Raw genomic sequence first — 12,277 nt, 5'->3', positions numbered from 1 at the left:
AAATGAAGAAAAAGCATTCTGATATGATCACTGAAAGTCAATGTGCATAATGCCACTGTCAAGGGACATTTACCATGGTCCTTCACTGGGGGAACAGCCCTCTGAGACAAAAATATTCCTGCATCAATTTTACTACAACTAAAGAAAAAGTCTATTCTTCCTAGCTAGAAATCTAGAAATTTTGTGACAATAGGGAATTTTTACTCCTTTAAATGTTTATTCTTTCTGTTTTATCCTTTCTCATCTGTTATTTTCTGAGAAAAGATACAAGGTTGGTGTGATAAAGGATTTGATAAAAAAAAAGATGTTTCTTTGTGAGGAAACAAAATGTTTCCTTGACAGCAGTGGAAGTCACATGGTAGTATCTCTCCTTTGAAGATGTTGTGCAAAAGAAGAAATTTCTGGATCAAATTTCTATTAAATTTACCTTCCTTTGTACTGTTAAGCAAAGAAAGCAACTGTAACTGTTGGCATTCTCAGGGTCAATGTGAGTTTTTACTAATCTGTAGCAACATCTTCCAGGTCCTTTGTTCCTCACAGAGAAGGCAAATAAACCATAAATGGAAAAAGCTCCTCAGAGAAGCAAGCAAAAAAAAGATGAAGAAGTTAGGCAATGGTGTGGGTTCTGCCAATGGGTCTTCTGTGTATGACAAGCACATCCCACGTCTTACAAATGAAGCTGCTGTAGCATTTGTTCACCCTATAGTAAAAAACACACTGAAACATTTCCTCTGTTATTACAAAGAAAGAAATAAAAAAGAAGCTTATGAGGCTTTAGAGAATGCATGATTTGAAATTTCTTGTTTATATTCAGAAAGTGGAAGCAATATTAAGAAAGATCTTTAAAATATCAAGCACTTAGGAAAAACTCTAATACTTTCTTATTCAGAGCAAAGAGAAGTGTTCATTTACTTTGTGGATGTCTGCATAATTATATTTCTTAGCTGCATTAAGAGAACCAGGAAGGACAGGCATTTTCAAACAAGTGTTTTGGCACCACATAACACTACAAAGTTTCCCTTATATACACATTAATGCATTTCTGTTTGCTAGAGACAACCACTAGATTCACCTACCCTCACACTGAGAACTTGACTGGAAAAAAAACATTCCAAGATGGTTCCAGAGCTTTGTAGAAGTTTCCCAGTTTCTGTTACTTGTCTAAACTCCAACTCCTTTGTTTTTCCTCTGAGTATAATATTGTGCTCACAAGCCAGTGTTTTAAGCATATGAAGTAATCTTACAGTTTTTAACTATTAACACTAAATGTGATGAATGGCACCAAAAATAATGCAAGCCCCCTTAATTTATAAGGTAACCCTCACTACCCTATAAGGCATGAATAACATTGGGCTTTTGAGAGGTAAGGAAAAGTGGCAGGTATTCTTCATGTCTAATTTCTTCAAAACCAGGTCCATTTTAACTCAATTTCACAAGAATGGTTGTGCTTGTCCAAACCCAAAGTTGTTACAAAATCACCCTCCTGAGCAGATTTTTCATGCTTTTTCCTCTCTAATGTCTTTAGTCAAACTAAGTCTGGAGGAACCTCTTAAAAAACCCAAAACACTATTCTGGTAAACTTATCCTATATATTCAGTCTGAAAACTGCAAACCAAAATATTTCTCTCTCATTTACTTTTTATTTGTTTTTCACCTTCAATTTTTACAGTTGAAATTGTAGAAAAAGGTCAAATTCATGACTAGGAAGGACCTATAACCCCTAGCCATAGAACAAATTATGTCTCGTGAAATAGTGTTGGATGCTGGAGAATATTGCAACATCCAGGAATCAGAATAGCTTTGAATTCTGTGATACTACAGAGAGAATCCCTCATTGCTGAATTTGACTGAAATAATTTCAGTAATTGAGGTAGTTCACAACATTCAAGAAAGTCAATATAAACACTAATTGAAATGTATCTTGTTTGTTAATTGAAGCTAAGTGGGAAATTTCCATATAAAACTTTTCAGTGAAATTCTACTGTCTTTAAAAGACTTTATATTTGCACAATAAGCTAGTTTGGCATTGCAGCGTAGTCTGCTTCAAGTGAACTTCCCATAGAAAATCTCCTTGTCTTTTGTTTACTGAATGACATATTCCACTGAATAGCTAAATCCATTTTGAAATAGAAAAAGTGAAGTGCTGCTAGTAAAGTCACTCTAGCATTTATCAGAAATATTAGTGTATTTTTATCAGTAGTATGAAAATACTGTGAAGATCATTATTTCTTTTTAATGCAGACTGCATTGCATTATATTTCTCAATATTTATTAGACAGCATTACAATTTATTTTCTCCTTATCAAATCAAAATTTTGCACACAAGCAGCGTAACCTGAAGGATGAAGTTTCATTCAACTATAGATGTGCTGTGTATCTGATTAATCTTCCCCTTATAATTAAGTTGTCATAGCAATGCATTTTTAGTAGTTCTGATTCATATACTATATTCTGGAGACAGTGCTCTTGGTAGTTTTTTAGTACTCAGTTATGCTACATTATAAAGTTAGCAAATACAAAAGTACTGGTCAACTTGCTCAAGCAGAACATGTGATCAGACTTAAAACAGGCCAAAGTATCATCTGGAATACATCACAGAAAGCAACACAAAATTTTGGGTGGCTCAGCTCAAGAAAGTAAAGGCAGATTCTACATCTGTTTTATTTTCTATATAAATGCTTAATGATTTAGAAAAAAATTACTCAATGCTTTATAAAACAAGGTGATTACACCCTACTAGGAAGAAAGAAAATGTAGTGGTTTTTTCTAAAGGTGTTGATTTCATATATTGGTACTTCTGTGGTATACCAGGCAGCTGCAGAATAAATATTGATAATGGGAAATCACTTTACTTTTTTACATGTCTTTCTCTCTGTATTTTTTGACAAGTACATTAAATTACAAATATTTATAAGCTTTCAAAATAACAGGAAATCATCCTTCAAGGACTAGGACTATATACCTTGGCTGCTTCCAAGGCAATTACAGCAAGTTGGACTCAATGATCCTTCCACTGAGTGGAAGGATGTGGGTCCCTTCCAACTCAGCTTATTTTGTAACTCTGTGACTCTGTGAAGTATCAGCATGCAAAAGTCTGTGAGAGCAAAAGAAAATTGCCTGATATTTCATTCATTTTTTAAAACTCAGAATGTGAAGAATTATGTGCATTTTTTTCTAGCATGAGGTAATATTTGAGTCAAAATGACATGAAGAAGAAATGGCATTAGCTTATTTATGTGGCTGAGAAAAACAAAGAAAAAAGAAAAAAACCCAAGAGATTATTTTCCTCACAACTCTCTAGAAAGAAGAAGGTTTAAATTCTGCAGACTTTTTTGAGAAGATCATTGAATAGCACACATCCTTTAAAAGCTCCTTCAAAGGACTGCTCAAGGGGAAAGTACATTGTGAATGCAATAACTGACCTAACTAATATAACTTAATGAAGATGTGTATTGATTTGGTTATGAGGAACTCTTAGCCTCTAAATGTATAAATGCAAAATGGTAATTGTTCACTCTGACGTTTCTGACCTTCCCTGAATGATGTGAGAAACATGCCAGCTTAAGTCAGACTAGAATCTTGCAAGCAAGGGAAAGATGTGCAACTACCAAAAATTTAATGTATTCTGCATTTGCCTGTTTCATATATATATGTAAGAGTTAAAAATAAACCAATAAATAGGGGTTCTGGATTGAAGCACAGTGAAAATCTAATAGTGACAAACATGGAGTTACTAAGGGAACTGTGGGGTGATGGAATTAAAAAGGGACCAAATAGTTAAGCAGAATTTAGCTGAGGATTTCCTGAGGGTCAAAGCTAATACTACACTTTGAGCATCTAGAAAAAATAGTGGAATAGGCAAGCTGTCACTGACATGAGAACTGAGACTTCCCAGGAAATAAATATAGAAAGAAATCTTAAGATAGATACATTAATAAGTTCATACACACAATACATGTACCATTACCTAGTACCTTAATCAATAAATACATACATCACATTATTCTTAACTGTTGTAAGCTTTCTCTTCTAAGGTGTTGTCGCTTTGTCCTTCAAAAAGTGCATCTTTGAAATTAATAGAAATTACATGTTTAATGAAGGAATGAGCAGTCTAGCTGGACATTTGGGTTAGAGCCCATTGCCAGAGAAGTGCAGAAGAAGCTAAACATGGTATGAAGCCCTCACAGAGGACTGGTACCTAAGGAAATAGAGAGGAATACCTGGCTATGGTCTACTCTCACTACAATGTAAGCTGACAAGGCAGAATATCAAAAGCCCTTTGCACTTATTTTGTCTGGAATAGAGCCAGTTTTCTTCACAGTAGCTAATACAGGGCTGTGTTTCAAATTTGTGCTGAAAACAATGTTGATAACAGCAATGTTTTATTCATTACTGAGCAGATAAGGCTCTTCTGCCTCTCCCCCCACCCTACCAGTGAGTAGGCTGGGGATGCACAAGGAGCACATGGTGGGAGCACTGCTGGGGCAGCTGATCCCAACTGACCCAAGGCATATCCTAGACCTAATGACATCATGTTCAGCATAGAAAGCTGCAGAAATAAGAAGGAAAGGAGGATATTCAGGCATGGCATTTGTTTCACCAAGTCACTATGACGTGTGATGGAGCCCAGCTTTCCTGGAGATGGCTGAACACCTGCCTGGTAATGGGAAATAATGAATGAATTCCTTGTTTTGACTATCTGACACGTTCGGCTTTTAATTTATCTATTAAAATGTCTTTATCCCAGCTAATGAGTCTTCTCACTTCTCCCCTCTCAGTTCTCTTCCCCATCACAGAAAGAGACACAGAGTGGCTCTGTCAGTCTTAGTTGCTGTCTGGAATTAAACCACAACCACCTTCTCTACAAAAGCCAGCCCATGGTTACGAAAATGTTGTCACCAGGTTCTGAGTGGGCTTTATCATTTGAATGCCTTGGAGAAAGGATGAATCACACTCTGCATTGCTGTTGCTCCTCAAGTAAGTACAGTAGACTAGTCCCCCACTGTTCCTCACATTCATTTCCCATCACATTCCCCTTCAGTGAATAATAAAGATAACCCTTTCCTCAGACAAGGGTTTTATCATCTTGCAAAGGTGTATGTTTGAAAAATACAGCTTCTCTGCCCACTTCTCTCATGATGCAGAATAAATCCATCCAACATCAGGTACAAAATAGTTCTACATCTGATTGCTTGGTTCTTCCTTATGATTATTTATCAAATGCAAGACATAGAAGCACAGAAATGGTAAATAAATATTATATGTAATATTTTACTTTTTCCTAGTTTAAAGTCCAAGACAGGTAGAGAGTCAGCCTTCAGATGACCAAGAAGACAGAGTTTCCAAATACTTTAAGTCTGCGTATTAACCATTAAACTAGAACTTTCCCACAACACTTAAACAGAAAATAAAAGAAAAAAAATCTAAGCCAAAGCTTGTTTCTGATCATTATTTTGAAGCTGAAACACAAATCATCAGTTTCACTGTCAATGGAGATGGGACAAAATGTGTGTTTAACTTCATTCAGCACAGAGATTTTTATAGAAAGGAAAATATGCCTTGGTTAATGTGGAAGGTGCTACTAGAAACAGTGAGCTGTTAGTTGAAAAAGAGCAAATCAGTGAGAAATGCTTTTTTCCTTGGCCTACAAAGTAGAATTATGTCATTCATTAAAAGCTTGAACAGGGACTCTATAATCCTATATTCATTTATTGGATAATTATGACTTTGACTCAGAGATTCTTCTATGTTTTGTTATCTGACTAACAAAAATGGCCAGGTTTTATACATCATACTTTTACTGTTATTCAGCAAACCATTCTATTACCTGTGCATTTTTAAGACAATATAAGAGTCAGCCTTGACTACTTCATTCTGTTGCACAGACTCTCTCTCACATAGGCTTAAAAAAAGGATGTTTTCAGAGACCATAGATCTCAGTATTGCATTCATATCCAACATTAATACATAACAACAAAATAATGTCAAACAGTAAAATGGTGAATAGGAATGTTACTGCAAAGACAAAAGTGAAAGAGATGGAAAAAGGCTAGATTTTTTAAACAATTTTTTTGTTACTATAGCCTAAGGCTTCCTTCTGGTTCTTTTCAAGCTGCAATAAAAATTATATTAAATATTTAAAATGTGAACAGGCAAGTTTACTTACTGTTTCCTGGACGCCAGCGCACTGCATTTAAATATGCATTGCAGTAATGGAAGAGAAATTCATGCTCAGATTGAGTCACTTTTCCTTGAAGTAAAGGTAGCAGATCATGTCCATCAATAATCCTGAGTAAAAAAGCATTTCAAAATCAGAAAAATAACTCAAACCTCACTTTCCTAGAAGATATGATAATTCTACTCATCTGCTGCTTCAAAAAACCCAAATCTGAATGGCTATCTCCAACTGGTCAATTTGGAGAAAAACCTTCAGGCGCTCTTCCCGTTGATCTCTACATTACCTAAGGAAACAATTTTACATTTTGCCATTATGATTAACTCTTTTTTTTCACTTCTGAGAAAGTGAACAGACATAAGTGAATAAATTGCTACAACACAGTCCTTCACATTCAAGTTTTTGGGAGTAGTCTGGCTAAAGTAACCTCAAAACTAGGAAAATACATTCTCTGCTAGCATCCCCAGAAGTAGTGGTAATATCTCTGTTCAGTATATTAGGTATGCCAGAATTTAAGACAGAAGTGGTAATTTCAAATTTTAAAATTAACTGTTTAAATATACATTTATCAACTACACACACATATACACATAAATATATATAAATTCTCTAAATGCTGCTGGACGATTTGATCATGCTTTGAAGGAGTCAATCAATTTACATAAAAACTGAGTTATAAAATAAGCAAGACTTTTAGCTGTTTCCCTATATTAAACCTTTGAATTGCCGACATCAGCTGGGGAGAAATCACAGTCTGCATTTTTGACCTCGTAAGAATTACAAATTTTTCAATGTTTTATCAGAAATTAATTTTTGCCGATCTAAAAATCAGCAAGTAATTCTTTCTCAAGCACTTTGAGCAACATCCCATAAATTTTTTTTTTGAAACTTACAAGAAGTTTTAACAGGTCTATGTTGATTTTCATAGCCTTTAAATACAGGGTCATTTCATTACCATTACATAAAATGTTTTTCACATTGGTATAACTTCTCCAAGACAGGTATCAATTTACTTTTTTAAGTCGCTTGTGATGATCAAATTCCTGCCAGCAACTGTATGCAACAAAGCCATTCAGAGTAGCACTTTTCTCAAGGGATGGGCAGGAAAACTTCCTGGAATTTTGAAAGCTATCTTGTCTGATAATTGCCATCTGGGTGAATCCCTGTCTGTGGGGGTCTGTTAAACAGAGTCTTTCCCACTTTCGGTTTTTCATGTTCTCTTGCCTGAGTAACAGGCTCTTGCCATGCTCATTAACAGATGCATGTCTGTTGAACACTTTCTGTTCTAGAGCCTGTTTATGGGGGAAAAGGCATCTCCAGAAAAATGTCTCCAGTACTCTAGTATTGCTACAGCTGCTGGATACAGAGGAATGTATGAGACTTTTCTTTCCAATTACTAATTTGTCTTCTTTAACTAGGAGCATATCTATCATTCCTTTTCAATCTGCTTTCTCACAGTGACAGAATATTAATTATATTACTTTCTCTTATTTCTCAGGAAGAATTCAGTGGAGCTAGAAGAACCCAGCTGCTGGAACAAAAATACTTCAAGCTACCCTATGACCTAAGATGAAACAGTACTTATGGCATCAGTGTAGCACAGAAGAATCACAGCGGAGCAAACTACAAGTGGAAGTAACACAACTATATTTGAATTTCTATAAAAGGGATCAAAGAAAACATCAGTACTTAGTATTCACTCAAGAAATATGAAAACAAAATGCAATAGATCTGCCACATAAAGAACAACCAGAACTTCTGAGGTTTGACAGAATTACTGCTTGTAGAGCATCTCTCAGGACCAACCTGACTAATTTTTCATGCCTAAGACTTGCCCTGCCCTGCCATTTCCTTCAAACACTCAAAGAATAATCATTAGCAGAGTGACTCTGCTTACCAGTGGGCTTCCCATGTGGATTCTTGATGCTTTGTGCTCAAAAGCTGTTTGTGAGTCATCAATGTGTTCAAAGCTTATGTGTATGAGCAGGTTTCTCCACTTACTGGATTTGGAGAGCAACAGCACTTAGGCAGAGGCACCTTGCTACTGAGACTGTATATCTCACAAACAAGATAAAGCCTGGGGATGTAGCAGTGTCAGGAAAGCATCTTATGAATTGTGGAAGTCCAGTGGCTTTTCTTATCAGGCTGCAAAACCCTGTAGGGGATTATTTTGACTAACTAGGTACAGAGAAAAAAAACCCAACCAAACAAAACAAAAAACCCAAACAAAACTGTGAAAAAAGCATAGCCGGCATTTTGATGTGTTTTGTGATATTAAGCAGGTCACAGCTAAGCTCATAAAGTTTAAAGTAATTTACACTTAAAGTTTCTTTTTCACCAAATTCACTCATGCAGAACAGAACTATTGTGATACATTCATTTTTGCTTTTAGTAAGTAATTCAAAGTTTCATTTGACATTACATTGATCTGATGGTGTTCTGTTATCTTTTTGGTACTTGGTTCTTATTCTGTGAGTTAAGCTGTATTTACATACAACATTTCTGTAAAATATTATCAGTCTGTCAATATGAAAAGAGCCAACATAATATTGCAAGTAGAAAACCTAGTTTCTTATTTACATTTTCACGTTATCTTAATAGATATCACCAGAATATGTAGAACATTCATGACACTTTCTCTAAAACAGAGATGACTAGAGAGCATACCTGTCAGAGGGTACCTGTGCATCTGCAAGTTTAACTATGGTGGGAAATACATCCATGTTACTCGTTGGCTCATCAATATAGGCACCAGCCTGTACCACGCCAGGCCAACGGAGAAGACCCGGCACACGAATCCCTCCTTCCCAGTTCGTTGATTTTCCACCTGAAAAATTTAGTTTCCTTTGCTGAGAAATCAATTTCTTTTTTGATAATGCCACCCCATTAGATTCAATTCCCAAATATTAAACATTCTGTCTAGCTAGAATCTTTCCATTAGACAAATTTGTCCTATTCTTAATTTTCTCAATTTTCTATCTTCTGTAGTACTTTCTCTCTGTAAATTTACTAATATGTATTAGACAGAGCTTATAAAGTGCATTTAAATTGCACCAAAAAAAGTAGTTGTGGAGATTAAAGAGCACTTCACTGAAATCTTCACATAGGAAATGGTCTAGATAGTGTAGCCTATAGATATGTGAACTTATAACCAAAAAAAAAGGAATCCAAAAATAAAAAAGAGCTATACTTAGATGTCTGAGGTACGAACCCAGAGAAGGTACAAGACATTTTATTAAAAATGGTGCTTAATGACTTTATACAGAAGAAAGTACTAAGTATGTTACTGAATTCTCCAATTCAATGCATTAGAAAGAAATTCACTTCGGTGATGGTAACGTTCAGGATGCTGTGAAGAACTTTTTGTGTCCTAAACCAACACAGTTGCATCAAATGCACTAACAACTGATTGCATTCAACAGTGACTTGCAGTCATTTACTGTTTCTATAAGATCCATCACTGCTGAGTCCCCCCAACACCTTTTGCAGAAGGCCAATGGGTTTATTCTCTGACAGCAAGTTCACCATTAGAGAATAAATAATTGACATGGCTCTGTATGAAGAGGCAACACAAATGCTATTACCAATGTCCTGCACAGTTGTGACTATGCAGAACACTTCAGGGTGACCTTTGAATTTAATGTATCACTTGAAAAAGAAACTTCTGTGAAGCAGATGGGTTTTGGATATGGTTAAACACAGTCAGGGCCATTTGGAAACAAACTGAGATTATTTTATACAATTAAAATGTCTGGAAAAACAGAAATGTATTGGTTGGACTTCTGCCATTAAATGAAACAAATATCAATTCATGCTTCAGGCAATACTACTAAGGACTATTTTTTTCCTGTATCTCCTTTTTTCAAGTTAAAAAAAAAAAAAAACAAAACAAAAGAAAAAAATTATTACAACAAAATATTTCAAAAGTTCTGTTTTAGGAGCATCTTAAACACCCAAAACACCTCACAGATTTCAATACTTTGGTATTGACCCCAGGCCTTGTTATACATGCTATCTATTTTATTGACTTCTCAATGATCTTTTCCATTTCAGCAAAGGGGTTTCAGAATTCACCTGGTTTTCTACAGGATTTTCTCTGTTTATAAAGGTAAGTAGTAACTTCAAGAAAGACAACTCTTTTTTGTATAAATTTACCTTTTTTTTTCTTGTAACCGAAGGACTGTTAGCACATGATTCTTTATTATATCAGATTTTTGCTTCATTTTTTTCATGGGCTTTATCAGACCTCATAATATTGAGCGGTCAGGGACATATCCTGATTTCAGTAAAGTTAGACTTTTTAATATTCAGCATTACGTCAAGCAACAATATTTGCTTAAGTTTTTTTTTTTTTAATGGTGTCAAGATCAGATCTCTACTGGATTGTCTGTCTTCTAGAACACTCTCAAAAGTTTATGTCATCAGTGAGTTAAATGTAATTCCATTCTCATGATGAAGTGTATGGCTGCCTACTCAAGAATGAGATGCATGTCCTGTTTTTGTTTACATTCCAGTAAAATATTATTTTCAAAACACAGCTCTAAAGAGAATGTAGATTTAAGTTCATAAAGTGCTATTTGGTGAGATGTAGAACTGTGGTCTTATTCACAGGGGTTCCAGGATGGGGGAAGAGACGAGAAAGTTGACTCCATGTTTCAGAAGGCTTGATTTATTATTCTAAGATAGATAATATATTAAAACTATACTAAAAGAATAGAGGAAAGGATCTCACTACAAGGCTAAGCTAAGAATAGAAAAGGAATGAATAACAAAGTCTTCTCCCAGACCGAGACCATCCGGGCAGGTGATCTGTGATTGGCCCGTAATTGGAAACAGCCTGATGAGGCCAATCACAGATTCCCCTGTTGCATTCCACAGCAGCAGATAAGAATTGTTTACAGTTTGTTCCTGAGGCCTCTCAGTTTCTCAGGAGGGGAAAATCCTAAGGAAAGGATTTTTCATAAAACATGTCGGTGAGATAGAACACCTGTCACCAGAAGAAAGTGTTCACCCAAAAGTATGCTGATCAGTTGCCAATGTTGTTGGGTCAAGATCAGTGTAGATGTCAATAGTCTATGCCCATCTTCTGTAGAAAAGATGACTCTACCCCTGTACAACAGCCATTATATTTTTCAAAGTTTGGTGGGAATAAGGTGTTACACAGCAGGAAAGATTAATAATCTGACTGAGCTATGGTGCATAGAAAATCTTGCTGAGTGGGAGTTGGTTAATCCAAATAAAACAAGCATAAGGCCATAAAATTACAGATATCCTCAAATGAACATACTTTTAGCAAACAGATACACCAGGGAGGTGATTTAGCTCATGAGCCAGATCCTAATTCTGTGTATATATGACAGCAGCTATATGGCTGAAGGGTACCAGCAAACAGACAACACTAAGAGTTGATCTATACCTTAGGTAGCTTTAGGTATGACCTTTTTATTTCTGTATGCCTGTCTGAACCAAGTAAGAGATTAGATGGATGTTTAAATAAAGTCTTGTTACACTGTTTTCTCCTGTATACTCTGACGGCAGAGAAATTTCAAAGTGGTAAATCTAATTCTCACACATGTTGCAGTTCTTAAAACTTAGATATTGGGTCACTTTCACAGCTCTTAGGTTCACAGTACAATTTTCTTGAATCAGCAGAAAAGGAAAGAAAAATTGCACATTACCCAAGCACAAAGGAACACTACACAAGCTCTGATGCCCTGCTGTAAGGTGGAACAAGCAAAATGGATTCCACAGCAGGGCTTTCTCCTTACTTACGTCTATGAAGAAGTGACTGCTGCTTTCCTTTCAAAAGGCTAATTGGAGCATAATTTTTTTTTTTTTTTTAATCTCTGGAGACTGGGAATAACAGAGAATCAGGGCAGGAATTACAGGTCATTCCAGAAGACTGTCTTCTATTATCTCTCCTTACATGATGTTCATTTTTATTAGAATTGTGCTTAGTAACTGCAGGTGCTTAATGCCATTACACGATTACAAATCCCTGAGCGTTTATCATCTTTAAAACTCAAGCTGTTAAACTTTGTTCAAGATATCTGCATTCTTTTTCCCTTAAAACAAAAATCAGGGTTTTACTACTGATGCTTG

The 12,277-nt window shown here is 35.6% G+C and overlaps 1 protein-coding gene across 5 annotated transcripts in view; it reads right to left on the bottom strand.

The window, feature by feature from the left end:
* The window catches only part of STS (steroid sulfatase), a 110,102-nt gene that overhangs the window by 23,535 nt on the left and 74,290 nt on the right, over nucleotides 1-12,277 (bottom strand). For 4 of the 5 annotated variants that reach the window (XM_050975849.1, XM_030234823.2, XM_030234824.2 and 1 more), the window contains 2 exons: nucleotides 8,843-9,002; nucleotides 6,167-6,288 (listed from right to left, as the gene is read on the bottom strand). In XM_050975849.1, coding sequence (XP_050831806.1) covers nucleotides 6,167-6,288; nucleotides 8,843-9,002 — 282 coding nt within the window. Of the gene's footprint in view, nucleotides 1-4,514; nucleotides 4,658-6,166; nucleotides 6,289-8,842; nucleotides 9,003-12,277 lie in introns of those variants that run through there. The other variant, XM_050975857.1, reaches the window with a different exon arrangement.

Source organism: Serinus canaria, chromosome 1 (genome assembly GCF_022539315.1).
Source record: "Serinus canaria isolate serCan28SL12 chromosome 1, serCan2020, whole genome shotgun sequence".
Lineage (NCBI taxonomy): Eukaryota > Metazoa > Chordata > Aves > Passeriformes > Fringillidae > Serinus > Serinus canaria.
The sequence above is the reverse complement of the archived record's forward strand: the minus strand, read 5'-3'. Positions and strand labels throughout refer to the sequence as shown.